This window comes from Bos javanicus, chromosome 24 (assembly GCF_032452875.1).
Source record: "Bos javanicus breed banteng chromosome 24, ARS-OSU_banteng_1.0, whole genome shotgun sequence".
Classification (NCBI taxonomy): domain Eukaryota; kingdom Metazoa; phylum Chordata; class Mammalia; order Artiodactyla; family Bovidae; genus Bos; species Bos javanicus.
Window position 1 is genome coordinate 60,583,770 of NC_083891.1, and position 27,927 is coordinate 60,611,696.

Sequence of the window (27,927 nt, forward strand, 5' to 3'; positions counted from 1 at the left end):
CTTAGCATTTTACCCAAAAAATAATTGTAATACAACTCTGTTTCAAGTAAAAAAATCTAAGAAATAATTCCAAAGTTTTCTGCTTTCAAGCAAAGTAGTTGATTATTTTTATCTTTGGATTAAAGCTCTGTTTAGTAAGACAGTGACTCTATACAGTATAGTTTTAATTTTTTATGTCTACCAACCTACAATTATATGCCTTTTTATGGTGTAATTTAGAAAACCAAGTCAGGTGTATATATTATTTATAACTTCAGTTATTTTTAGATTACTCCATTTTTAATTTCTCTAGGATTGATTGTCTTTGATTGCAGAGTAAATTGTCTCTCAGATTTCTTTTCATCAAGTCCTTTGTAACTGTTATTGCAGGCTTATCTTAAAAGGGTATTTTTTTCTCCTTTCTTTATACTTCTCCCTTTCTATTAATACCTTTCTTGCGGTTGGTTCCACGTCACCTCTTCTGAGCGTCTGTCCCACGGTGTTGTTAACAATCTGGAGCTAGAGAATGGTTTGGATGCAGTCTGCAGTTCTCATTGTAAGACTCGGGCAGCCCCCATGGACTTCCCCTTGCATGTGTTTTCATTATACAAGCTTCTCTTTCGCCTTAACCAAAGATCGTGACTTTGTGGGTACCTTTCCCCCCAGAACAAAGATTAAAAGCCATTGAGGCTGCCCCAGTCCTGTGTTATCGCTATTTGTTCCCAGAACTGAAGCCTAGTAAGCCTCCTTGTCTGCTCCCTTGCTTCTTCCTAGTGTTTTAAATCCTTTTCTGGTCTACAAAAATGTCTGTCCTGTTTGGAATCTCAGGTTGTTCTTGTTTTTGTTTTCCTCCTCATAAATTGTCCTTTTGAATGTGTGTTTGAAACAGAAGTGACAAGGTCCAGACCGTAGCCGTGAAGCCCCGTCGCGCACACGGCCCTCCAGCGCAGCCTTGACTAACCCTGTGGTCTTCCAGGTGTCTCGGATTGCGGACAGTGAGGCGAGCGTCATGCTGATGCTGGGGCGCTGCCTGCCGCACATCGTCCCTAACGTGCTGCTGGCCAAGAGAGAGGTGAGACCCAGAGAAGTACTGTTGTCCCTAGACCATCCTGTTGTCCATTTTTCGTCATTTTGAAGTTTAGTGTTATATTTTTATTTTGTTAAAGTCTATTACTTGCAATCATATTCTTACTTTTGTGCATGCATCTCTGCTCCTAGAGAATGGTTTTACACCTCTGTCAGGTGAGTTCAGTAAAACTGCATGGATTCATGTTTTCCAATTTTGCTTAAAGCATCATTAGCTTCTGCAACACTAACTATTACTGTAGGTCCATCTACGTGCCGTGAACACTGTCCGTTCTCTGCATCACCAGTTACCTAGTTTATTTGATCTCTCTCTATATATGATACGCGTGACTTGCCTACAGAAGTAGACAGTCTTGGGATTGAACATTAATAGGGACTAATAATATAACTCTTTTCTTGTACTTGTAGTTACCTCTTATTAATGTTAGTTTTATTGTATTTGTTTGGCAGTAGATAGACTTGTCATAGAATAGGATAGTTATAATATTGTCTGCAATAACTTTTGAGAGTATCTTTTTCATTTTTCTTGTAGCTAACCTGTTGTTGACAGATGCTTTAAATGTCTAAAATAGAGTAGCAGATTTATTTTGGTACACATTGCCTATGTTATAAGCCATAAATACTATAGAAAGTATTCTTTAGAGTTATATTTCGTCATTAAAAGATTAAGGAAAAATTATCTGTAATCTCATTTAAATAGTGAATGATTTATTTGCAAACAAGTTTATTTATTTGAATTATTCAATTTATGAAATCAATTTGCAATTCACAAATTTTTTAAATAGGTTAAGAATATTATTGAACGTGTCCTACAAGTTTTCTTTTGTTATCCTCTTAATCTTTACCACTGGTTTTAATCATAATTCATGGGACCTACAGTATGATAGGTACACAGTGCATTGGCAAAACCCATATGAGAGCTTATCCTTAATTATCTGTTTAGCACAAGAAATTTGTACTGATCCTCAAGAAAACATATATGTAGAGCTTTAGTAATTCTTATACCTATAGGTATTTTTAATTTAAAAATGATAAACATGACTGTTTTCTTACTGATGGTTTTATTTTACCTAACATTTAAGAATGGTTGTGTGAGATATTAAGAAGTGAAAATTTTCTGTGTCTTGAAGGATCAGTGTCCAATTTCAGATTGTTTTGCAGTTCTGCCTGGCAGAATGGTGTTTGAGCTTCTTTTTCCTTTTTCAGCTTGTAACATATTCTGTGCAGTGCATTAATGTTTGCATCCCTTTTACTATGTTTCCTTAAGATAATATTTAAAATAGCATAGAAACCTAATTGTTATGAAATGCAGTTTAAGCTTTTTTTTAATTTTTATTTTCCCTTTTTTAATCATAAAAAACTCTACCACTAAAATCTGATTGTACTGCATGAAGTTTTTATAAATTTGCATCATCAGTAATCAGATATATTATATATATAAATATATATATAAGCATATATTTATATATACATGTATATTTTATTTGTGGTATGATGTTTACTTTTCTGGCTGATTTTAAGTTTTTTATATATAAAAATATTTTTATACTTATAATTTCATGAAGAATTGATCACTTATCTTTGTTTATTTAATTATTTGTATCATATTTTGTTTTATTGGAAATTTTACCATTTTTAATATACCAGAGTTGTATTCCCTCAAAATTAAATTGGTAAATAATGAGGTTTATCTTGCCTTTCTTTGAAACTAATCCCAGGGCATAAAAGCACAAAACTTTTATTTGATTTTATCCTTTGATATTGGATTACTTGTATTTAATATTTTACCCTAGTTCCATAAATTTATATTTTTTAAAAGGTCTTATGATTTAAGAGTTAATATTTTTGCTTTTTCTTATTTCTCAATTTTTTGTATTCATCAGTATAAGCCTTTTTATTGATATGTGACTACAATTAAAATGTCCATTTGTATGATTCATCATAGCAATAGCCTAGATAATTTAAAAAGTAAAGCATTAAAAATAGAGTATAAGGTTTGATTAAATAATGCATATTCATGGGCTAACATCTTTTGAATATGAAAAGATGTACAATACGAGCTTTTATTCCCCTGTCCCTGAGCTGTCATCTCACATGCAGTAAAATTTAGTAAATCCTTTGCCCATTTTTTAAGTGGATTGTTTGTTATTGAATTGTAAGAGTTCTTACAATTCTGGATATTAAACTCTGACCTCATATATGATTTGCAAGTATTTTCTTCCGTCCTGTAGTTGATGTTGTCCTTAAATGGACAGATGTTTTTCATTTCTGTGAAATCTGATTTCTCTATTTTTTTGTTTTGTTGCTGATGTTTTTGGTATGCATCTAAGAATCCATTGCCAAAGCTGAAGTCAGAAAGATTTACCCCTATGTTTTCTTCAAATAGTTCTATACCTTTAGCTCCTGTATTTAGGTGACTGACCCCTGTTTGTGTTTTGTTTTTTGTTAATGTATGGAGTGAGGCAGGAGTTCAGAACTGGACTCTTTTCATGAAGTCACCCAGGTGTCCTAGCACCATTTGTTGGGGAGACAGTTGCTTCTTTACTGAATGGTCATGGCACCTTTGTCAAAAATCAGTTTGATGTAGATGTTTGGATTCATTTCTATACTTTGAATTCTGTACCATGGGTCTTTATGTTTATCTTTATGCCTGTTCCACTCTATTTTGATTGCTATAGCTTTACAGTAAGTTTTGAAATTAGAAAGTATGAGTCTTCCAGATTTGTTCTCTTTACACTATCATTTAGCCATTTAGGGCCCTTTTTGGTTTCATATAATGGGATGCTCAGTTTTGGTCTCTGCCATAAAAGTCATTTGAATTTTGATAGAAATTGCACTGAATCTGTGGATCACTTTGAGGAATATTGACATTCAAACAGCATTAACTCTTGTATTTTATGAACAGGAAATTCTTTATAGTATTTGCACACAGAATGTCTTAAGAATTGTTCCTCCTGTTCTGTTCTTTCAAAGAGTTGAGTACAATCTGTATTAGTAATTCTTAAAATGTGTTTTAGAATTTACAAGCAAAGTCATCTGATCCTAGAGGTTTTTTAACTTTTGATTCAGTCTATTTGCCTGTTACAGGTCTGTTTTGATTTTCTGTTTCTTCTTGTGTCAGTTTTGGTCATTTTTGTGATTCTCGGAGTTAGTTCATGTATTGATTATCTAACTTGTTGGTAGACCATTGTTTATGGTATTCACTTATAATCCTTTTGATTTTTTTGTTACTAATGTCTTCTCCTTTATTTCTGATTCTAATTATTTGTATCTTCTCTATTTTTCTCTGTCAGTTAAGGTAAAAGATTGTCAATTGTATTGATCCTTTCAAAGAGCCAACTTCTGATGTTGTTGATTCTGTTTTTTCTCGTTCCTATATTTCACTTACCTCTGCTGTAATCTTTATTATTTTCTTCTTTCTGCTGGCCTTTAGTTTCCTTTTTCTGGCAAGGTTGTTGAATTGGAATCTCATTTTTTTTAATGTGGGTGATTATGGCTATAAATTTCCCTCTGTGTTCTGCTTATGCTGCATCTCACATGTTTTAGTATGGTCTGTTTTTCATTTATCTCAAAGTATTTTAATTTCCTTAGTGATTTCTTTGACCCATTGGTTGTTTTAGAGTGTGTTGTGTGAAATGTATATCATTAAAGCTATAAAAAGAAAAAAGATAAAGGAGAGCACCAGTTCCCTAAAAGCCTTAAAAATTAGCTAGTACCTCTAAAGACTTGTTCATCTTCTAAGAAACCAAACTTTACTCTTTTACGGTACCTTTTGTGGTTGCTCTGTGGTAAATTTTTCTTAAGAGTAGCAGTATGATTCTCAGTTACACGAGTGTGCTGTGCTAGTACAAGCATAGTAGAGTAAGTAGTAAGTTGCGAAAGTTTGGTCCACCTTCTTTGCCCACGTTGTGTTTGTGTGTATGTGTCTGGTAATTTTCAGAGTAAACCACATGCTCTTGAGCAGTATCAGAGTTTAAAAGTCACTTAAGTATTTCAGTTAAGCTTCCTAAAGGCTGAGACCTGGGAATTACAGATATTAATAATTCTAAGAATAGGTATTTTAGCAGCCCTTGAAGTATAAAACTTTTCCAGAGGTGAGTAATCTTGTCTTTTCCTTATATAAGTCTTTGTAATGTTTTTTTTCTTTATATGTTACTACCAACATCATGACAAATTTCAACTGAAAATCCAAATCCAAGGGTGTATACTTATCAACATTTGAATTATTGTAATTCATTATTGCTTAATTCCTAGGAAAAAGACTAGATGAAAAAAATTTAGTAACAGCCATCTAAAATTTTTTCAAAGCTGAGGTTATAGGAAATATTTTCAGTGGAATAGTGAAGACAAGTGGTGACCTATAATTAATTGGACTGATATCACCTTTCTAGAATTGCAGAATTTTGCTTCCTGACCTGAAGTACTCACATATTTCCTCATTGGTATCTGATCTACGTGCAATACTTCCTTTTGTATTTTAGATTCCTTTCAGATCTTGGAGTTATTATCATATCAACATTCCCATACTTTTTTGAATTTTAAATTGTGCCTGATCTCATTTCCTACTTCATTTCTTTTCCCTTTAACATCTGATCACTCACATTGTTTTAGATCCTGTTTAGGTACTATTTTTTCTTCTGTGTTTGTAGTCTGAACACATACTAATCTTTAAAGACTAAGAAAGTCAAGTAAAAGTATTCATTAAATCAAATGTAATCATCTCTGAAGACATTTACTGCCTTGAAAATGATTTCTTTGTTATCATTAGAATTTATTTTGTTTTACTTGAAAACTGAAAGAAAAATACTGGAAACCTTTCCTGTTGAATTGTGGAAGGTGGGAAGCCCTCCATATGGAGAGAGCTAGTGCTGTCAAAGTGGCGGAAGTCACACCAGGTGACGTGAAACTCATTCACTTGGGTAAAGCGCAGATTACTAAGTCTTTTAGATTAATGATTTCTAAAGGCCTTAGAAATGTCTTTCCTAGTGTCCATGGTAAGAAACTACGGGAATACCTTCTGTAATAGGATTACTACACTGATTTCCTCTCTAATGATCAGTAGGAGATCAGTTTTATATTTCACTTCAGTACACGTTAACTAATAAAGCATGTTTGGAAATATTTAAAATGTCTGTTGCCTTGAAATATGAACTCAGTAATGTTTTTGTGCAGGGTAGGCAAGGGATTCCTTTTGTATATAATGTTTATCAAAGCTTTATTATTTTTCCATGGTTATTATTCAAAGACATTTTTAAAACCACTGTCACATTTTCTGAAAATCTAGACACCAGTTTTTAAATATTTTATTTAGAATTATAAGGAAACTATTTAAACACTAGATTTCTTCAGTTGGAAATGATGATACCAATGGGAAAATATTGATTCAAATCTGTACATTTATGCGTACCATCGACCCTCCCTTGAACAGTGCACAGATTATGTGTGCTGACCGCCACACAGTTCAGTATCCAAGTATAACTTTACATTCAGCCAGCCACAGATCTGTGTAGTAATGTAGTACATGTTTATGGGGTAAAATCTGCATATAAGTGGGCTTCCCTGGTAGCTCAGCTGGTAAAGAATCTGCCTGAAATGAAGGAGACCCTGGTTCAATTCCTGGGTTGGGAAGGTCCCCTGAAGAAGGGATAGGCTATGCACTCCAGTATTCTTGGGCTTCCCTAGTGGCTCAGACAGAAGAATCCATCTGCAATGCAGGAGACGTGGGTTTGATCCCTGGGTTGGGAAAATCCCTTGGAGGAGAGCATGGCAAGCCACTCCAGTATTCTTGCCTGGAGAATTCCCATGGACAAGGGAGCCTGGCGGGCTATAGCCTATGGGGTTGCAAAGAGTCGGACACAACTGAGTGACTAAGCACACACATACTTCATATAAGTGGACCCACAGCACAATTCAAACCTGTGTTGTTTAAGGGTCAACTGTAGTGTGAAAATCCTAAATTAGAGTCTTGTGGATAGACTAGTACGTCAGAGGCTTGAAAAAGGTGAATTTACAAGCAGTAAGATACGCAGCACAGCAGATAACGTACTTACAGAATTCATTATTTGGAGAGTGGTATAAATGGAAGTTGTGGTTAAATGAATGACAGAGGAAGAGGAAATTAGGATTTTTGAAGCTGGTCATGACTTAGCAATTAAAGTTCTGATGGCTCTGTCACACAGACTACAGCTTCCACTTTTCCCTGCCATTGCCTTCTGGACCTCCTCTCAGCTCAGCGATGCTCAGGAAGAGGAAGCCATCTGGCACACTTTATAACTGCCGTTGCCATCGAGGTGCCAGGATGTGCCCAGTTCTCCTTGGTGTAGCGTATCGACCGAAGTGTATTGGCACTGACTTCCCACATTTGCTATTATAGCCAGCAAGAAATAAAAACAGGTGGCAGAGTAAATTATTACTAACTGTGATTGAGAAAAGTGAATGTTTCTCTAAAGTCCTAAATTCACAGAATTGTAGGGTTCAAGGAGACAACGACTGACCGATTTTTTTTTTCCTTTCCTACGTGTCCGTTGGAATCGGTCGGTAATGGCTGCTGTGTTGAGAAGGGTTTTGAGGCCAGCTTTGATCTCAGAAAGGAAAATTAACAATCTCATTAGCAATAGATAAGAAAATGACAAAATATATGTATTTTTGATTTCTGTACTCAGCTTAATTCCTGTATGTTTCAGTTGAGGAAACAAAAACTCAGAGAGGTTCACAGTTTTCATTGGGTTCTTTGGTACTTAGGAGTTTTGAGACAGGAGCTCTTCGAACTCCGAGTTTAGCGTTCTTGGTTTGGCACAACTGTAGCCACATTCCAGTTGAAAGATTCATTACAGTAACGTATAACATAAAATTCCTCTTTGATTAAGAATCACTAAGCCTCGTGGTTTAACAAAAAAGAAAAAAGGAAAAGAAAATGTAAGGCACAAAAGTAAACAGTAAGACAGTTATTTTGGTATACCTGTTTTTGAGATAAACTATTATTCTGTATTTTAGACAGAGGGTGTATGCATGTACTTGCAGTTAGAGCAGATATCTTACCTACACTTCGTAACTTTATTTCTTTAATGAGTAATGCAATAGGGAGAGAGTAGAGTGAGATAGTTTAAGAGTGAATATTTGGAGATGACTGGGAAGCAGGAAGAAAGGGTTACGAGAAAGCAAGAAAACCCATAGGAGAGAAAGAAAACCCATGGGACATGAGGGAAAAGTACAAGTTAAATATTTAGGGCCTTTTTGATTTTTCAGGCATTAAGATATTTTCTCTTTTTGTTAGTACTTTCTAGAATAACTAGCTTTTCATCCTTAACCTTTTGCTCTCAGTGGAGTATGCTCATGTGTCATCCTGGTCCTCTCATTAGTGGCCTGGCCCTTAGCAATCTCAGTGGAGCTCTCTAAGGACCCTTGGTATTAATGGTCCTCACCCATCAAGCCTCATGGTAAGCATATTTGGGAAACATCAAAATACAAGGATCCATACATACACTGTTCCATTCCCAGTACAAAATTATTTTCTCCGCTTTTCAGTTATTCACTAATCTAAAACCCACAGAGGCTCCTAAACAGAAAGATGACAGAATAAGTGTTTTAAATTTAAATTTGCTTTTGCTTCTCAGTTTTGTTTCTCCTCTTCTTATCTACATCTTTGTGCTTTGAATTTAGATTTATACCGAGTAATTATAATTTTAACATAATATATGTAAGACATTAGAAATAATGGAAAGGACTTCTAGTCATGCCTTAGTGTCAGTCTCAACTCCTCTAAAAGCATATCATCTGTTTCTAAGGGAACGTCCTCAGAATAATGTAGACTTTTTTTAAAGTGTCATGCATTAATACATAGTGATTAATTCCTATTTTAAATCTGCTAATACTTTTTAGGGGTAGGGAGGTAGATGGGAAAAATAAACGAGAATAATCATTCTACCCTTTTTATTATATCATAGTGATTTCTTTAAAATATCTGCAAAATAACTTAGAGGATTTCTCTCCAAAAATACTTTATCACTTTTGAACTTTTATTTCATTAGATTTGCAAATCTACTTCAAAAGTGAAAAACATTAATATCTTTTAAATGTATTTTAGAATTTTGCCTCAGTTTAATTAAAATGTGAAAAAACTTTAATTTTCAAATACTTTGTAAAAAAAAAATAAACTTTTGTCTGTTTCCTTGAAAATACTAAATTTACTTCTCTATGTTGAAAGTGGAACAAAATATTATTTAAAATTTTCATTTCAAAATAGAACATTTCTACAAGTGCTTTTACAGAGAGCATTCAACACCTATGAAGATGGTCTTTTTAATTACCCACTAGGTTAGGTGCTAAGGGTATAAAGTTATTAATTATTTCTGATCCTACTGTGCTTATGGAAGTATGAAGAGTTATCTTTATTTTCTGTTTTTCATTTTAGGTTTTAAAATATAGTTAACTTCTGCAAGTTTTTATTTAAAAGCACTTTCAAAATGTAAACTATATGAGCTTATAGTAAGATAAAATGTTACTTAGTGTAAAAGGTGATAGACCCTTGGGAAGTATTGGATGAGAAAACAAGGTTAGTTCAATCGTAAGTTACTTTATTACATTGTGATGTGCACCTTCTGCACAGTCACTCCATAACTGTGTTTATCTCTTGAATTATCAGCCTTACAAAATAAAAATTTGCTCCTATGTTGAGGTTTATTTCATTTAAAACTTCCACTTATGAATACTTTGGGGGGAAAAGAATATTCTGCGATGCGTTTTTACTTTGGCTCTTTCCACCTTCGTGTCTCTCTAGGAGTTGATCCCCCTCATCTTGTGCACAGCCTGCCTGCACCCTGAGCCCAAGGAGAGGGACCAGCTTCTCCACATACTCTTCAATCTGATCAAGAGGCCCGACGATGAGCAGAGGTGACTATGGCTGCTTCTCTGGGAAATAAATATAATGTGGACTTGCTCTTTATTGCTTTGACATCATGATTGCCTTTCTAATCTAAATGCTGTCTCTCCTTTCTAAGGTCTCTTAATAAAGCAAACACTGCCCCTGTTCACAGTGCCCTACAGCGCTCTCCTTGTCATTCCAGCTGCTCACGTCGCACTGCCACACTTTTGTGTTAGGTATCTTTGGGCTGCTAATTATGCCATTAAGTCTTTGCTTTTATCTTTCACATTTGATTTCCAAGAACTCCTAAATATTTCCCTTTTCCCCCCACAGATGAGCTAGATACAGCATGGCCTCTTAATAGTTATGGTTTACCAGAAATAAAATATTTAACATAGGAATGTCTGCATCACCAATCAGTTTCTGTATGGCTAGAGGGATACAGTGTTTTGGTTAGTCCTGATTCAAACGCCCACAATCAAGGATGCCTGAGTGGAGAAATGAGTTGTACTTGGGAGTGGTGAGGGGCATGAGAGTGTTGGGGGCAGGGGGACAAGACACATACCCAGGAGACTTCTGGAAGAAAGGGGAATGGGTTTTTTGCTCAGGCAGCCGTGATAGATGTCTCCCCAGAAAGCAGACTTTTAAATACTAGGAGAAGCTGTGCAAGTGTGAACGTGAACAGAATATCCTAGTGGAGGGTAAGCAGACCAAGCACCAGTTGGACAAGACTGAGCTGTTGGAATGTTTCCACACTGTAATTTTCTGTCTTAATAAGCAGATAATTTTTGCTTATACTTTTGCAAAACAATAGAGTTATACATTAAGATTAGGTAACTTGATATAATTTTAGTTCTTGTTTTATTGACTATTACAGTTTTTACCTCTTCTGAGAATGTTGGAAAATCATAAAGTGAACCATACGACAAATCAAGCCCAAAATTTAAAACACAAGGAATCTCTCCACCATGAGAATAAAAAGTCATGTAGACTTTTAAACTCTGTGAACATGTATCTCTTTCCTACCCTTATTAAAATATACCTGAGCAAGCAGACATGTTTTTTTTCAGGATCCAGTCAAGATTAATCTACATGCTAGCTGAACAGAAGTAAGGGAAATTCAATCAGGTTCCATTCATTGCAAACCGAAAATTTTCTTAGGACAATTTGATGGTTCTGTCTGTGGGATCGCACAGTCGGACACAACTGAAGCGACTTAGCAGCAGCAGCATATAGGAAAATTAATATTTTATCTTCTCCTTGAAAATATTATTCCCTATCTTGGAAACTTAATTAATAAATACTACTTATTACATTGTCATTTTTAGAATGCAAGGCAAAAATCTCTCAATTTACATAGCCTGTTTTTACAGACTGCTGTAAAGCTAACAGCTGCCATCTGGTGGCCAAAAGTACCTGTCAGCCTGACTTCAGGTCAGGATACGTCAGGATTTAAACACGCATGTTCACAGCTGATCTTCCACTTTTCAGAAATAAAGTTATTTATTTAAATAAGCTAAACTGTTAACTACATTTGATATGAATAAAAAATAAAGCAAAATTTTTAAATTAGCATAAGTTTGACATGTAATCGTTTATTACTTTTCTTTACTTTACTGAATCACAGGCTTCCTTGCGTCCTGAGAAGGACACAAGGACTGTCCAGTTCTGTGCTCAGCTATATTGCCTTTTTGGTAATTCTTTGCTAACAGCCATAACTAACACCGTATTTCCACCTATTGTGTCAGTTCAGCTGCTCAGTTGTGTCCTAGTGTTTGTAGCCCTATGGACCAGAGCCCACCAGGCCTCCCTGTCCATCACCAACTCCCGGAGTTTACCAAAACTCATGTCTATCGAGTTGGTGATGCCATCCAACCATCTCATCCTCTGTCGTCCCCTTCTCCTCCCGCCTTCAATCTTTCCAGCATGAGGGTCTTTTCCAGTGAGTCAGTTCTTTCCATCAGGTGGCCAAAGTATTAGAACTATAGTCCGTGGAATTTCTCCGGGCCAGAATACTGGAATGGGTAGCCTTTCCCTTCTCCAGGGGATCTTCCCAACCCAAGGATTGAACCCAGGTCTCCTGCATTGCAGGCGGATTCTTTACCAGCTGAGCCACAAGGGAAGCCCATTATGTCAAATAGCAGTCAAATAATTTCACAAGTAGGAACAGTGTTTATGGTTTCCCACAAGTAGAAGCAGTATTTTTACTATCACCGGTGTCTGTTTCCAATGCTATTAATAATCTGTAGCCATCTGATCTTTTCTGTTTTCAAGGATATTTCAAAACTGACCTCCTTTTTAGAATTGTGACTCTTAATTCTGCTAAGAAGTTTATTTTGAGGGGCTTAACATTTTTTGAACAAATTTGTACATGTTTAATATAGTGATGGTGACTCACGATTTAAAGTTATTTCACATGAAGGTCTTATACAAGTGTATACTTCTTACATTTGTTCGAAATGCTTAAATTTCAACAGTTTATTTATTATAATTATCAAATATTTCTGAAACCTATGTATGTGACTTCTCATTATTTTAACAGACTAGTAGGGGTAGAAATGATCAGAAATGAAGAAATTTTTAGTGGGAAGCTAAATGTCTGTCTTAAAGCTTGGGAATTTCTTTTTCCATTTTTCTTTTATCCACTTAATTTGCCTTCCTAAAGTCGGAGCAAATAGGAAAAGAAAAGTTGGGAAGCCATCAGAGAAGACAATGACATAAGCATAAAGGGAAATTATATAGATAAAAGTTAGAAGGTTATGGTGAAAGGAAGCTGCCGTGTGCCGTGAAGACATGCTGACTCACACTCTCCTGCCTCCCACAGGCCTACTGCCTGTCACTGTTCCCCTCAGCCTGAGAGCCGTTGTCGCTGACTTGGGTAGCCTAAGCAGAAATCTAAAGTCACGCTTCAGTTTTCAGTTGAAGTGACATATCTTAAGAAACAGCAATGAGGAACTGCTTTTATAGTTGATATGAATTAAACTTTATGTTTTGTTTTTCCTTAAAGTTGGCTACTTTGAAACATCTATGGAAAACATGCTTTTTTTTTCCATCAAGCTTTACTGGTTTTGAAGTCATAGATAATCAGAAGTAAAAAAAAAAAAAAAACTAACATTCTGACTTTCAGAGTCATTTTAAATGTACCTTCATTCTGAAAAATGAAAAATCTTTTTCAAAATTTTGAATTATAAATGTATCATCAAATGAAACTGTCATATTAATTATTTATATATTGTTTTATAACAAATTACCCCAAAAGAAAGTGGTTTAAAGTAACACTTGTATTATGATTTATGTGAGTCAGCTCATCTGGGTCTCTTACAAAGCTGTGGTCAAGGTGTTGTCTGTGGCTGTAGTCACCTCAAGGCCCGTGGGGGAAGGATTTGCTTCTGAGCTCACTCACGTGGTTGGTCATTGGCAGGATTCGGTCTCTCATGGATCTTTGGACTGGGGGCCTTGGTTCCTCCTGCACTGACTTATAGCCAGAAGTTGCCTTCAGTGCTCTTGCCTGGAAAATCCCATGGACGCAGGAGCCTGGTGGGCTGCAGTCCATGGGGTCGCTACGAGTAGGACACGACTGAGCGACTTCACTTTCACTTTTCACTTTCATGCGTTGAAGGAGGAAATGGCAACCCACTCCAGTGTTCTTGCCTGGAGAATCCCAGGGACAGCGGGGCCTGGTGGGCTGCCGTCTATGAGGTCGCACAGAGTCGGACACGACTGAAGCGACTTAGCAGCAGCAGCAGCAGCAGCCTTCAGTCTCTCACCACCTGAAACCGTTCCAGCGTGGCAGTGTCTTCAGAGCATGCCCGCTGAGAAGGCAGAAAAGACTGTCTCACGAGATGGCTGTCACAGGCCTTTGTAACCTGATCTCGTAAGTGACATCCCATCCCATTATTCTGTTCATTAGAAGCAAATCCTTGGGTCCAGTCTACACTCAACAAGATGGGGTTACACACAGGCATGAATATCAGGAGACAGACCTCATTAGGAGTCGTGTCAGAAGCTGCCTACCACAGTTATCTTGGGTTCAGTACCAAAAATTCTCACTTAAGTATCATTTTACTAATACAGTGTCAGAGTTTTTAATTACAAAGATCTGTCTGCTCTGTCATGTCTGACTGTTTGTGACCCCATGGACTGTAGGCTGCCAGGCTCCTCTGTCCATGGAATTTTCCAGGCGAGAATATTGGACTGGGTTGCCATTTCCTCCTGCAGGGGACGTTCCCAACCCAGGGATGGGACCCGAGTCATTCGGGTTTGCTGCATCGACAGGTGGACTCTTTGCCACTGTGCCACCTGGGAGACTGAGCTATAGGAATACTGAGAAAACAATCATAGATTGATTAACTCGAAACTGAAATTCATTAGAAATGGAAGCATTAAACATAATCTCAAAATGTATTATATATATGGGAAGTTAATTTAGGAGATTCAGCTTTACAGCTGTAGAGAATCTCTTCACAACATCTTTCAAATGGTGTTGCCATTGCTGGAAGGACGAGTCTTAAGAAACTCACTCCCTTGGGGCAGCCTATCGATTGGGAAAAGTCAAGAGTGAAATTTGATCATACAAAAATAATTGCACTCCATGGTAACTAGAGCTGACCTTCTTAGCCCTTTGTCCTAGCCGCGCTGCTGACGCAGATGCTGGTCTACAGTCATTGGTTTTGTCTTTCAGGCAGATGATCCTGACGCAGATGCTGGTCTACAGTCGTTGGTTTTGTCTTTCAGGCAGATGATCCTGACGGGCTGTGTGGCATTTGCACGCCATGTTGGACCCACACGTGTTGAAGCTGAGCTTCTACCACAGTGTTGGGAACAGGTAAATAGCTGTATTGGGTCTTCTCTAGGTTATTGGAAATGCTCACACTGTCTTTTAAAAATGCTGTTAGGAAATATGTGGGATAGAAACTATGCTAGGACTTCTCTTGCCCAGCCCAGTGATTTAACAGTGCTTAAGAAATGTCTGGCATGTTTTGCTTTATTCTGAATCAAGTGAGATACAAAATACGAAAAATATATATAAAAAACTAATGAGTTCAGGGAAAGCAAGAGGCTCTGTGTATGTATAAGCAAGGAGGTAAATAATAGACATGCTTTCTGTATATACTGTATACTTGTATATATTACAAATATATACAGAATATAAAGTGTAAACCTTTGATGTAAGAAGTCTGTATATTTACAATTCAGCTCACTATTTACTAACAACACTTTTGGTTTTATATTGAATATTCCTGTCTTCTCTAAAACTCAGGATCTTTGACTTTGTACACTTGACATTTAGGTCATTAAGTAACTCATTGTTCCATCTTAAAAAGATGAGTTTCTTACTTATGAAGACAGATTTCATGGCCTTCTTTATACCAGCTCTGTCACTTGTTCTTAATAAAAAATATGACTCTCTGGAATATTGCTAAGGTATATGGTCTTTGAGAATTCTCTTCCCACTTTCTTCAAATATTCATTTTTTCTCTAAAATTTAGTAGCGTCATCTAATTTAGTAAGCTAGAGACATTGTTTGAAAGGGAACATTATGTGTGTTCACGTTGTCTCTGACGTCCCTGTGCCTCCTGTAGATTGTAGTGCACAGAAGCTTAGGGTGAGACTAATCACTGAAAATCAAGTTAAATTGGAAACAATATGCACAGCTTTGAATTTACAGTTCTCTACAGTTCTGTATACGTACATGTCTTTTTTGTTTTTCCATCTTCTTTTCAGCTTTATTGAGATTGTGATTCAGATAGCATGCGACTCACCTATTTCAGGTCTCCAGCGCAGTGGTTTTTAGCAGTCACAGAGATACACAGCCATCACTACAGTCACCTGTAGAGCAGTTTTATCGCCCACAACAGAAGCCCCAAACTCTTAAATTGGTTCTTGTATTTCAAGGTTGTTTTGGCTATTCTGAGTCCCTTCAATTTCTGTATAAATTTTAAGATCAACATATCGGTTTCTGCAAAGAAGCCAGCTGAAATTGTAAGGATTGCCTTGAATCTGTAGATCAGTCTGGAAAATGTTGCCATTCCAATAGTGAAGCTTTCAATCCATGAATTTAAGATGTCTTTCCATTTATTTTGGCAATGATGCATGTATTTCTTCACCTGTAATCACCGCAAAGAGTAAAATCTGAGCTTTTTACTCCACTGGTAAAGAATCCACCTGCAATGAGGGAGACCTGGGCACGATCCCTGGGTTGGGAAGACCCCCTGTACAAGGGAAAGGTACCCACTCCAGTATTCTAGCCTGGAGAATTCCATGGACTGTACAGTCCATGGGGTTGCAAAGAGTCGGACACAACTGAGCGACTTTCACTTCACTTCTCCATTTATTTAGGTCTTTTAAATTTCCTTTCAGTAATGTTTTATGGTCTTCAGAATATAATTTACATACTTTTAAAGTTTATTCCTGAGTATTTTATTCTTTTTAATACTATTGTGTAAATAGAATTTTCTGTACTTTTCTGGTTGTTCATTGAAAGTATGTAGGAATACAGTTGGTTGTTGTGTGTACATTTAATTTTGAGACTTATCCTGCTAGACTAAAGAAATGTGTAAGTTTATGTGTAACATATTATGACATTCAAACCATTTTGTCTGGAGGTTACTGTTCCTGGGTTAAGCCTAACTTGGAGATCTCAGTTACCAACAACTCCCCCACTATCTCTTCTGTAACCCGAATAAACATGGACATCAGGGATTTGTCAGCCGCCTGCCTCCAGTTTGTTGCCCAGTAGATTGCTGCATAATATCTTTTCTTAATTTTAGGCATCCAATACTTTAATGAATTATGTCACCTTTTCATATGGGAGTATGAGAACAGATATACTTCTTTTCCAGTCAAAGAAAGATTTCTATCCTATGAAGAAGACATATGGGAACAAAACCCAGTATGTGTCCTTTTTTTGTTTTTGGTATTTTTTGTTACGATTCCGTGTCGTCATTACAATAGTAAAACCCCATCGTCTTGCGTATGCAAGCAGGAATGAATTGACATCTGCTTGCTTTAAAAACAAAGCCACAACACCAGTCAGGAGCTCTGGTTAAATCATTGATGATTTGCAACTTAATCCTTGAGGTGAAAAAGAGGAATGACGTATCATTCCTGGTACATCTTGTAGGCCATGTCAGTAAATATCTAGAAGCTGGATTTTCCAAATTTGAAAATATAATAATGTTCCTAGGGAAGGAAAAGGTTGCTCCTGACATCCTAAGGAAAGCTTTCTTGGGTAAGCCCACAATCTCTAGATACCTTGCCATATTTTCATCTTTGCTTTATCCTCTTTCTCTTCAATAGATAACCCCTGTGATCTCATTTTTTAGGCTCTCTCTGAGTCCCTTAATCCTGATCCAGGTATAGGGATCCCCAGAAGTGGAAAGAAAGAAGCTTTATTGCATTCCTAACAGGATTTGTGGTGAAAAATAATTCTCTTTTGGAGGAAGGGAGAGTATGTTGTTTATGTTTGATTTATTTATTTTTTACTCTAGATTAATCACAAATACCCAGAAAGAAGATTGCTTGTGGCAGAATCTTGTGGAGCGCTGGCACCTTACCTTCCTGTAAGAACTGTAATTTTTTCTTTAAAAAAAAAAAAACCTTTTCCTTCTTTGTTTAGCAATAGAGAAACCTTTTTTTCAGGTGTCTTATTATACGTTTTAATCCACATTGTGTCCTAACAAAGGAAGAAGATGAGCTGAATAAAGAAAGCGCACATTGGTACCATGTGACATTGCAGACAGAGGGGCACATTAGCCATTGATTTTACATGAGTATAAATATATTAAACCTCATCAGGAATTCTCAAAGTTTAGTCTGAGGACCCTGGGGAGTTCCTTGATCCTTTCGAAGAGATCCATGAGATGAAAATTATTTTCATAATAATACTAAAGCATTTCTGTCTTCTTCTGTGTGTTGACAGTCACACTGCTGGTGCAAGCACAAGTTGTGACGGGCCCAGTGCCAGTGCACCAGCGGTGATCAGAGCAGGGACCCCCAGAGAGGCGGGCGGTGGCCGCACCCTTCACTACCGTGCACTCACAGGGAGTCAGCTGCACTTAGACAGGAACTTGGTCGCACTCTTCACCACCGTGCACTCACAGGGAGTCAGCTGCACTTAGACATGAACTTGGTGAACCAGTGAAATTATTAACCCTACTAAATTTTGACCCTAAGTATGCCTCTTGTTTAATACTCTGTATAATCAGCTGGAAGATACTGATATGAAGCCCTTTTGCTGCATTCTGAAGTATGATGGCTGTTGCAGAAAGCAAGCACTCAGATAGTTTGAGTTGTGAGCTGAACCACTGCTTTTCTCATGGGACACCAATTTTACTTGATAGATCACTGAAAAACAAGCTGTGATTATTCAAACTTGGGTATGTGGCAGACATTTTCATGAAGATAAGTGACATGGAGCCTTGCTTCAAGAAAAACAAGTACAGTTTTCATTGCCAGTGATAAAGTTAGAACTTCTAATGAGAACAAGAATTTTGGAAAACTTGTATTCACCATTCAGAGCTTGACAGCTTCTATCCTTATCAGAAGAGGCTATGGAGATACTTCTCCCTTTCTGAGTTACACATTTCTGTGAGGCCCGGTTTTCTTAAGTCCTCCCACCCAAGCAACAACACAGTTGAGTGCGAGCAGATGAGAGGATCCTCCCTGTCTCCTTTTGGGTCGGGCGTCACTGGGACTTGCAGTATAAAGATGAGAGGATCCTCCCTGTCTCCTTTTGAGTCGGGCGTCACTGGGACTTGCAATATAAAGCAGCACTGTTCCTCCCACTAGTTTTTTTGATTATAGTTATTTCCATTAAAATTGTAATTTCATTAGTCATGTTAACCTTTAAGAAGTTTATTGTTTTTAATGAGTTAACAATTTGAAATTTCTCATTTTTAATTTCTGATATGATAAATGTCAGGATGATATTCCCCAGCCAAACAAAAGCTGTTTGAGGTGCTCATTAGTTTCTAAATGACCAGGAGCCTCCCGCCAGGAAGAAGACTGAGCACGCTGGCCTGCTGTGCTCCAGCAGGTGTCTCCTGATGGGCCCAGGGTTTACAGGGGATGGAAGCAAGAGGTGACAGCAAGAATGGTTTTACTTTGAACAATGGTCATTTAAAGCAGAGCTTGACAAAGTACAGTCTGGAGACCAAATGGAAACCACAGCCTGTGTTTATAAATAAAGTTTTATTGGCATGCAGCCACACCCATTTCTTGTGTATTGTCTGTGTCTGCTTTCATACTGCAACAGCAGAGTTGAGTAGCTGCAGCAGAGACTTTTTGGCCCAGTTTGCTGACCCCTGCCCTGAAGGGTCATTTCTGTAAGACTGCTCTTTAAAGGGAGTACAAAAATTGGAATTGTGCAACAGTACTTGGGAGAAGGCAGTGGCAACCCACTCCAGTACTTTTGCCTGGAAAATCCCATGGACAGAGGAGCCTGGTGGGCTGCCGTCTTTGGGGTTGTGCAGAGTTGGACAGGACTGAAGCGACGCAGCAGCAGCAACAACAGTTCATGAGCTATTTTGTTACATTTACTGTTACCTCACATTCTGTAGTGTGAGGGTGAGTGAAGACTGAGAAACCCAAGAGTCAGACAATTGTCTTTTTAAAAAATAAAATTTATCTTTTCTTTTTATACAGAAAAATACAAAGAGTAATTCAAGAACAATTCATAGTCTCCACTCCCAGAAATGTTGTTGTTGAAAATAAATTTTCAGACAGTACAGAAAAGAGTAACATGAAAATCAAAGCCTTCCCTGGCCCTAGCCATTCTCTCCAAAGACAGACATCTATGGTTAATGGTTTTTAATGAATACTTACAGAAAATAAAAATTCATGCATATGCAAGCTTACAAATTTATATCTTTAAAATTTTTCTTACTCAGAATTAATCACACTGTACAGTGATCTATATATGCCTTGTGTGGGAATCTATGCATTTTAAATTTTCACATATTGTTGAAACCTCTGTATCTTGCTTCTGTTGACATGTGGATTTTTAAATTTTGACAGTGCTCAATTGCCCCCAATCAAGACAGCACAGATTGTACTCCCATCAGCAGTGCATCAAAGTTCTTATTTTCCCATACTTCCACCAGGAACTGGGCATAAACTTTTTTTTTTAGTGTTTTCCTATCTTTTCAGAGAAAATTATCTTATTGTGATAAATTATGTAGGTTTATATCCATGAGTGAGTCTGAGCACCCTATTATTTATTGTTCCAAGAGAGAGCTGAATATCCCATGCTCTCAAGGAAGGAAGAAACTGTTCCACACTGCTCCTAGGACTAGAATGCGAAGCAGTGTTAGTAATGGACTTGATGTTTCCTGCATGAATCTCCACTTGCCTCGTTACCCCACTGTAACTGGTAGCAGTAGAACCTCAGTGTAGTCATAGCTCAGATGGCATGAAGCCTCCTAACTTGTCCCGTGGGTTTCCTTAGCACGTGGAAGCTGCCACAGTTGACCTCAGCCTCGATCGCTGCAAAGCATATGCCCGGCCGAGGTCCACTCACCTCTGTCCTATTGCCTGTGTAGATACCACCCAGAAAGCCCTTTTAATTCACTTTTAAAGAGACCTTGGGAAGCAGTATTTAACCTAAGTGATAAACAAGGCTGTACCAAAAGGTATATTCACCACCCTAAATGTGACCAAATGTTTCTATAATTACATATATTTTTGTTTTTAAAAATTAAAAACTAGATTATTTTAAAATGTCTTTCAGACCTTGCTCTGCATACCAAATCACACTGACGAGATTTACAGGAGTGGTTATTTCCTTTTATTGTAACTGTTAAATGTAAAAGTGACCTAAACAAGTTTAGGTTTAAAGAATTTTATAAATTGATTAAGTTACAGTAATGGTACAAAAAAGGGAAGGAAGGGCAAGAATATGAAAACAATGACACTTTATTCTAACCTCAGACATTAATTAGGCTGAATCCATGGGGGGAAAGTTGTATGAAATTTAAGACGCAGTAGTAGTTGACATTATATTTAATAGTAGCATCGGAAAATAGCCGTGTAGTTTTATAAGCACTTTTAAAGTTTACTCTCGTATTTTATCATTCTGCTTTTTTTTTCCCCCCTCAGTTCTTCAAAAAAAATAGCAACACCAGGATTTTCGTTTCCATGCTCCTATCCCAGGCAAATGTTTTGATTACCAAAGTGATTTCTGTAATCCTTCCTGTTGTTATGACTATCAGTGCTTTTCTGAGTTCCATAGGTAGTGAGTGATAGAATAGTCATTTTACACAGAAGAGCCTGTTTATGGCAGAGTGGTGACTGTTGATTTGCCAAAAGTGCATTGTGAAGGTTTCAGGGATTGGCACATACATAGTAAAAATACAAAAATATGCTGGGAGATGATCAATACCAAGTTCAGGGTAAATGTTACCTTTAGAGAGGAGAATTAGGGGAAAGGGGAGGGTGGAAGAGAGTCATGCACTTCGGCTGCATCTGTAATGTCTTCTGTGTTTCAGAAATGAGGACTTGAAGCAAACATAGCAACGTGTTAATATATATTTAATCTGGATTGTGAATACATGGGTATCTGTCATTTTTTTCTATTCTTTTCTGCTGCTAGTATAAAAAAATAGTTAAATATGTTCTTGTTCATTTCAGAAAGAGATCCGTAGCTCCTTGGTTCTTTCAATGTTGCAACAAATGTTAATGGAAGATAAGGCAGATTTGGTAAGAGAAGCTGTGATCAAAAGCCTTGGTATCATTATGGGTTACATCGATGACCCAGACAAGTATCAGCAGGTATGCTTTTCAGAATAAATCCCATCTATTCCATTATAAAATTCCGAATGGTGTAATATCCCAAATCTCTGATTCAAATACCCCGTACTCTATAGTAGGCATCGCAAACATGTCAACCTGAACAAGGTAAAGTTGGCTGCCTGGTTTCAATTCTGCAATTTCAAGGAGAAAATGCTTTGATTCATTTATAGTATCTGCCACAGCTTTGTGGCAGGAAATTGGCAGCAAGCATGCCATTTTCTCTCTGGTTTCCCCATCAGTGGATACATGACGTTTTTCTTTAAAGAAATTGGGGAAGGTGGGCTTACGAATGGCTTCTTTCTCGCTTAAAATGTCTTCTAGATGTATTGGAATGTATGTTTGTTACATTCTATTATGTTTTAGGCTTCTGTTTTGTTTTAAATCTGCGTTATGTCTGTTTCCGTTTGGCAGGGTTTTGAACTGTTGCTGTCAGCCTTGGGTGATCCCTCAGAAAGAGTCGTTAGTGCCACACATCAAGTGTTTTTACCAGCCTATGCCGCCTGGACTACAGAACTTGGAAATTTACAGTCTCACCTTATACCCACATTGCTGAACAAGATTGAAAAACTTCTCAGGGTAAATGCTTCCTTTATTTATACAACAGAAAGTTTAAAAGTGTGTTTTAAGGCATCTTGAAAGAATGTTGGGGAAACAGAAAGTACCACTTCGCTGAACATTCTAATTAATTACCCGTTAAAGATTCTATTGGTCTGGAGCCAAGAGAGATTTGAGGAAGTTTTGCTTGACTGAAGCTAAGGAGAAAGGGCATGATCTGACTTTGTTAGCTAAAATAGCATCTTTGTGGCACCTACTCTGACACTGTTCCCAGTGCTGCCTCTTCCTTACCTCTTCTGAATACTTAAATACTTTAAAGTATCAGCTTCAGTCCCCAGAAAGCAGAGATGACTTAAAATATGAGTCTTCAAAGCTTTCTTATTTACACAATGTCAAAATGTTTTAACTTTATTTCACTGCATTCGTTCATGCCCTCACTCTTTAGAATGAATTTTCTTTTCTTTAAAATGAATTTTCCATTCTTCCTAAGAAGAAAAGTTGATACAACGAAACTAATTTTTATACTAAAAGTCTCAGTGTCTAGGAGAAAAACCAACATTTCTTTCATGTGTATTATGTACACATTGTGTACCATATTTTATAAATAAAATCTATTATTTCATTCTTAGAACTCTTTGAATTATATTTTGGTTTTTTGGTGTGGAAACTGTTTAACTTACCACAGCTGTCAAATGACAGGACCAGATTCAGGATCAGCCTCTGAAACTATACTGTTGCCCTTCCCACCCCCAAATTTTAAGAATCTTTATAAGAGTCCTAACATAAAGTATTTTAACATATATATATACTACTCTGTGTATAGTCTTACATGTATGTATGTGCATTTATTTAATTTAAAAATTGGACTTTTTTTCCCTATAAATTTCAAAATGCATGTTGCAGACTATAAATAGCTAGACTGCAGTACTTCTTTTTATGAAACCTAGGGGATTTCTCAAATATTTTATTTTTTCTTTAATATTTGCATCCCTTCTATCTGAGAATTATCCATACTGGGTTTTCTTTGTTCCATTCCATAACACAGCTAATCCCACGTTGCTCCTAAGCACAGCTGCAGTATTCCGCACAGGTAATGTTCCATAAAGAAATTAACTAATTTAGAACCTGATAGTAAAAAAACCTAACAAATCTGGTGTTTCTGACACAGTGTTATTTATAATATAACGGCATCCCAAGTGGATCTGAGCAGCTCTGTCTCTAACGATTCTGTTTCACTGTGATGCTGGGTTTCTGTGACCAGTGATCGTCCCACTCTTTTTGGTTGTTGTTTCTGTATCTCTTTTGTTTCCTTTTGAAATTTCTTCTGCATTTTACCTATACGCTGAATTATTTTAAAGTGCATTAAATACTGGCAAATACAGTTGTCATCAAGTCTATGAAAGGAGTTTGGAAGTAGAGAGAAAGTAGTAAGTGCTACTGCTGGTTTAACGGTTGAGCATTTAAAATAATTCCTTTGATCACTTTAATATCTTTCACCCGATGTTTAAAATTTCAGAAGTTAAGACCCTCTTAAAAGAAGAAAGCTCTGAAAGAAGTCCCATACAAATGAAATGACCTATGTTCGCCCTGCAGTTTTCCATACGAAAGATCTGTTACGTCCACAGTGCTTTGTGAAAGTTAAAATGTTAGCCAACCAGTAGTGTCCGACTCTCTGCAACCCCAAGAACTGCAGCCAACCAGGCTCCTCTGTCCATGGAATTCTCCAGGCAAGAATACTGGAGTGGGCTGCCTTCTCCTCCTCCAGGGGATCTTCCTGATCCAGGGATCGACCCAGGATCTCCTTCATTGCAGGCGGATTCTTTACCTTCTCAGCCACCAGGGAAGCCCCCACAGTGCCTTAGCTTTTCATATTTTCACATACTCAGAGCAATTCAGAAAAGATTCTTGGTCGTCTCCATTAGGTTTACTGTGAGGCTAACATACATGTACTTCAATGTTTTATTGTTGGCCACTGAAAGGAAGAGCATCATAAATGCATACTCTTGGGAAACTAAATTAGCTTCCACCTGCTTATGTTTCAGGAAGGCGAGCACGGGCTGGATGAACATAAGCTCCACATGTATCTGTCTGCCTTGCAGTCCTTGATCCCATCTCTCTTTGCATTAGTGCTACAGAACGCACCCTTCTCCAGCAAAGCCAAGCTGCATGGTGACGTGCCACAGATAGAAGGTATTGAACTTAAATTATGGAAGGAGGATGTAGAACATTAACAGCTTAGCTTCCCACAGAATTGTTTTTGATTAAAATTGTAAAAGTCAGTTTTTTTTAGTTGCTAAATCATGTCCAACTCTTTGCAACCCCAAGGACTGTAGCCCACCAGGCTCTTCTGTCCATGGGATTTCCTGGGCAAGGTTACTGGAGTGGGTTGCCATTTCCTTCTCAGAAAGTCACTTTATGACAGCATAATTACTAAAATGTATTATATGTGTGGAACCACATGGTCAGAGATTGTATGATACCTAAGGTGAACTACATGGCTTCATCGTTTATGGATAAGCCTCATGGGGTTATTTTACATTTATTCTTCCTCTCCATTCTTAATCTAGAGCCTTTTTATAGCCTTTTTTTTTTCAGTGTGGTAAGTCAGAAGTAAGTGTTTTCTTTCATTAACAGAGCTGAATTAATAGTTACTAGGGCCAGTTTGTGAAGCTTTTCGTTTTCATTGTCTTTGTATTTTTTTCTTCCTCAGCTACTTTTTCTTATTTTCCGTAGGGAAAGAAAGTGTAATTACTATTTCCTGCTGTGTCCTTGATAGGAATATAAGCATATGCAGCACAGTTTTTTGTTTTTCTTTTTCCCAGAAAAAAGAATATGATTTATTTTCAGGAATGCATGAAATTGATAGCAAAAGCCGTTATTTTCTTAGCTCAAAGTCCAGCTAATCAGTAAGTGACCTTTGATCCATGGCACATGGTAGCCCCACAGCACCCAACCCCCAGGATAAATGGCTATAGACAAGCTATTAGTATATATGAGATTTTCAGATTTGTGAAATTATCCATATCTCTTCTGGGCTTGTAATAAACAGGAGTATAAAATCAAATGTTTTTAGTGTTACAATTTCAGTATAAAGTAAACTGGGCCACCTATAATCTCTGGGATATGAAACAGTATATCCAACAATACGCAAAGCATCGTGTAAAAATGGTATATACTATAAGAATGCCAGTTTTACTTGGAAAATTGAGAATGGATAGGGTAGAGTTAGTTTAATATTTTTTAATTATAATTATTGAGGAGAATGAAAATTCAGACTTAAACCACAAAATGCTCACAGCTGGCCACTTCAGGTTTACCCCTTCGCTCATTAAGGCACTTCAGCTGCCTCAGGACTTTCTAATTCCCTTTTTCTTTCTGTCTAGCTGTACTGTTCTGCTACACCCACCATAACAAAGTAACATAAGCGTAGTGCTTTAACATCAGGCGCTTGTTACCCCGCAGTTCTGAAGGCGAGGGGTCTAAGGCCAGGCTGTCAGCAGTGTTGGCTCCTTCTGAAGGCTGTGAGGGGAGAGCGCTTTCCTGCCTGTCCCCTAGCTTCCGCTGGCTTGCTGGCGATCTCTGGTGCTCTGGCTTGTAACTGCACCCCCCCACCCGCCCCCCCCCCCGGTCTCTGCCTTCATCTTCACGTTCCGTTCTCTGTGTGTGTGTGTGCATGCGTGTGTCTGTGCCCAGACTTACCCTTGTTATGAGACCAGTTATATTGCATTGAAAGTCCATGCTGTTCCAGTGACTTCATCTTATCTAATTATATCTGCAACAGCACTATTTCCAAATAAGATCATATTCTGAGGTCCTAGGGGTTAGGATTTCAACATACACATTTTTAAGGGAGACACAGTTCACCCCCTAGCATTTGCTATCATTCATTCACTTAGCAGATAATTCTTCAATGTCACCTATGGCCAAGCACATGCTAGAGGTTAGACAGAAAATTTTCAAAACTACTTTACCATTCTGAAGGTGTTCATGTGACCTTTCCTTGTCATTATGTCTTTATCATGTCAAAAATAATCTTAAGTTCTCACTGACTTAATTTGACCTTCTGACTTTTAATAGTAGCTGTAAATGTTAATGTTGTTATGCTCACTTGTAGGTTATATAATACATTTACTATAAATGAGGAAATATTATATCCGTATTTAGGGTCTGTCTATATAGCTGTGTCTATATGTCTGTCTATATGCACATCTATATAATTTGGGATACAATTTATTACAAGTGAAAATTTATTTGTTTTTCTCTTAAACACTGAAAATTTCACAACACTAGATAATATTTATGCAAGGTACTATTTTGAACACTTCAGATCCACTCAGGAATAAAACAGACAAAACTCTCTGCCATCATAGAGCTGACATTTTGGTGGGAAGGAAATACATTAAAGAATCATAGCAGCTGTTATTTTGCTGGATTTGGATAATTTTGGTAATTTTTAGACAATAAAATGCTAGTTTTTGCCAGTCTATTGAAATGGCATTCTGAGGACTTTTCTGTATGTTCACAAGTTAGATGCTTACATTTTTAAAAATCCTTTTAAATAGAATAATACTTTGAGGTTTCTAAACCATTCCGACTACTTATCTTTTACAACTGAGTTATCCACGGTGTATTAGTTGCTCAGTCATGTCTGACTCTTTGCGACCCCGCCAGATTCCTCTGTCCATGGAATTCTTCAGGCAAGAATACTGGAGTGTGTAGACATTCCATTCTCCAGGGAATCTTCTCAACCCAGGAATTGAACTCCGGTCTCCTGCATTGCAGGCGGATTCTTTGCCATCTGAGCCCCAGGAGACCCCTGAGTTACCCAAGTCGTGGCTCATTTCTGGTTTTGCTTCTGTTGGACCTAGCTTTACATCTTTGGACCTTCCTTTTCCTGTAATAAATCTTAACATTATCTATTTTACTCTTAACTCTTCCACTGTTTTTCAGTAATTTGTCATATTTCTGAAGGAATAATATGCATTTCATCATAGTATCACAGATTGTGACCAATATGATATACTCCTATTTGAAATGATCAGATGTGCTTCGACATGATATAGAAATATGAGGTACAGCTGTCCCTCACCGTCCAAATCTGCTTGATTCCTAGGTTGAGATAATGACAGTTCATGCAGAAATCTCAGAGAGTATGGGGTACCATTTTACCTAAATTCATTTATTTGCTTGTGTATTATGATAGCAAATAGAGACTTGAACTAACAAGGGACAACCTTTATCTGTACTTAAGATATTGTTAAATACCTTAGGAAGCATAGGAAGAGAATACCATCTTAATTTTGTCTTTCGGCATTTTAAAAGTTGTTTCATGTTTTCTTAAGTTTAATGATTATCATTACGCCATTCATATGCTTTGAGACAATGCTGCATCCTTCACTGTGTCTTTTTAGGGTGTTAACCTCGACGCAGGAGCTGTCAGCCACTAGGAATTTCTCAACAGTAAAGAAACTGTTGGTAGCGTTCTTCACTTAAGAACCAGCTAAGACCTGGAATCTAATTGTGATCTGTAGGATCATAGATTTTATTGATATGTTCAAATTTGAAAACGTACTAATGTATATTTGTTATTTATTTACACAATTTTAAAAGTCATTTTTTCAGTTTTCCCCTAAAACTTTTAAAGTTTGTATTTGAGA

General features: G+C 37.2%; 1 protein-coding gene and 1 non-coding gene across 8 annotated transcripts in view; both read left to right on the forward strand.

Annotated features, from left to right (window-relative positions):
* Window positions 1-27,927, forward strand: part of RELCH (RAB11 binding and LisH domain, coiled-coil and HEAT repeat containing) — a 114,136-nt gene that overhangs the window by 46,156 nt on the left and 40,053 nt on the right. For 3 of the 7 annotated variants that reach the window (XM_061400362.1, XM_061400361.1, XM_061400358.1), the window contains exons 10-17: window positions 956-1,051; window positions 1,198-1,221; window positions 9,842-9,954; window positions 14,660-14,750; window positions 17,416-17,487; window positions 21,554-21,694; window positions 22,127-22,291; window positions 24,313-24,460. In XM_061400362.1, the coding sequence (XP_061256346.1) occupies window positions 956-1,051; window positions 1,198-1,221; window positions 9,842-9,954; window positions 14,660-14,750; window positions 17,416-17,487; window positions 21,554-21,694; window positions 22,127-22,291; window positions 24,313-24,460 (850 nt within the window). Of the gene's footprint in view, window positions 1-955; window positions 1,052-1,197; window positions 1,222-2,640; window positions 8,502-9,841; window positions 9,955-14,606; window positions 14,751-17,415; window positions 17,488-21,553; window positions 21,695-22,126; window positions 22,292-24,312; window positions 24,461-27,927 lie in introns of those variants that run through there. The other 4 variants (XM_061400360.1, XM_061400359.1, XM_061400363.1 and 1 more) reach the window with 3 other exon arrangements.
* LOC133237910 (small nucleolar RNA SNORD36) lies at window positions 16,007-16,075 on the forward strand. Its single transcript, XR_009733417.1, has one exon. It is a non-coding gene; the product is annotated as a small nucleolar RNA SNORD36 (small nucleolar RNA).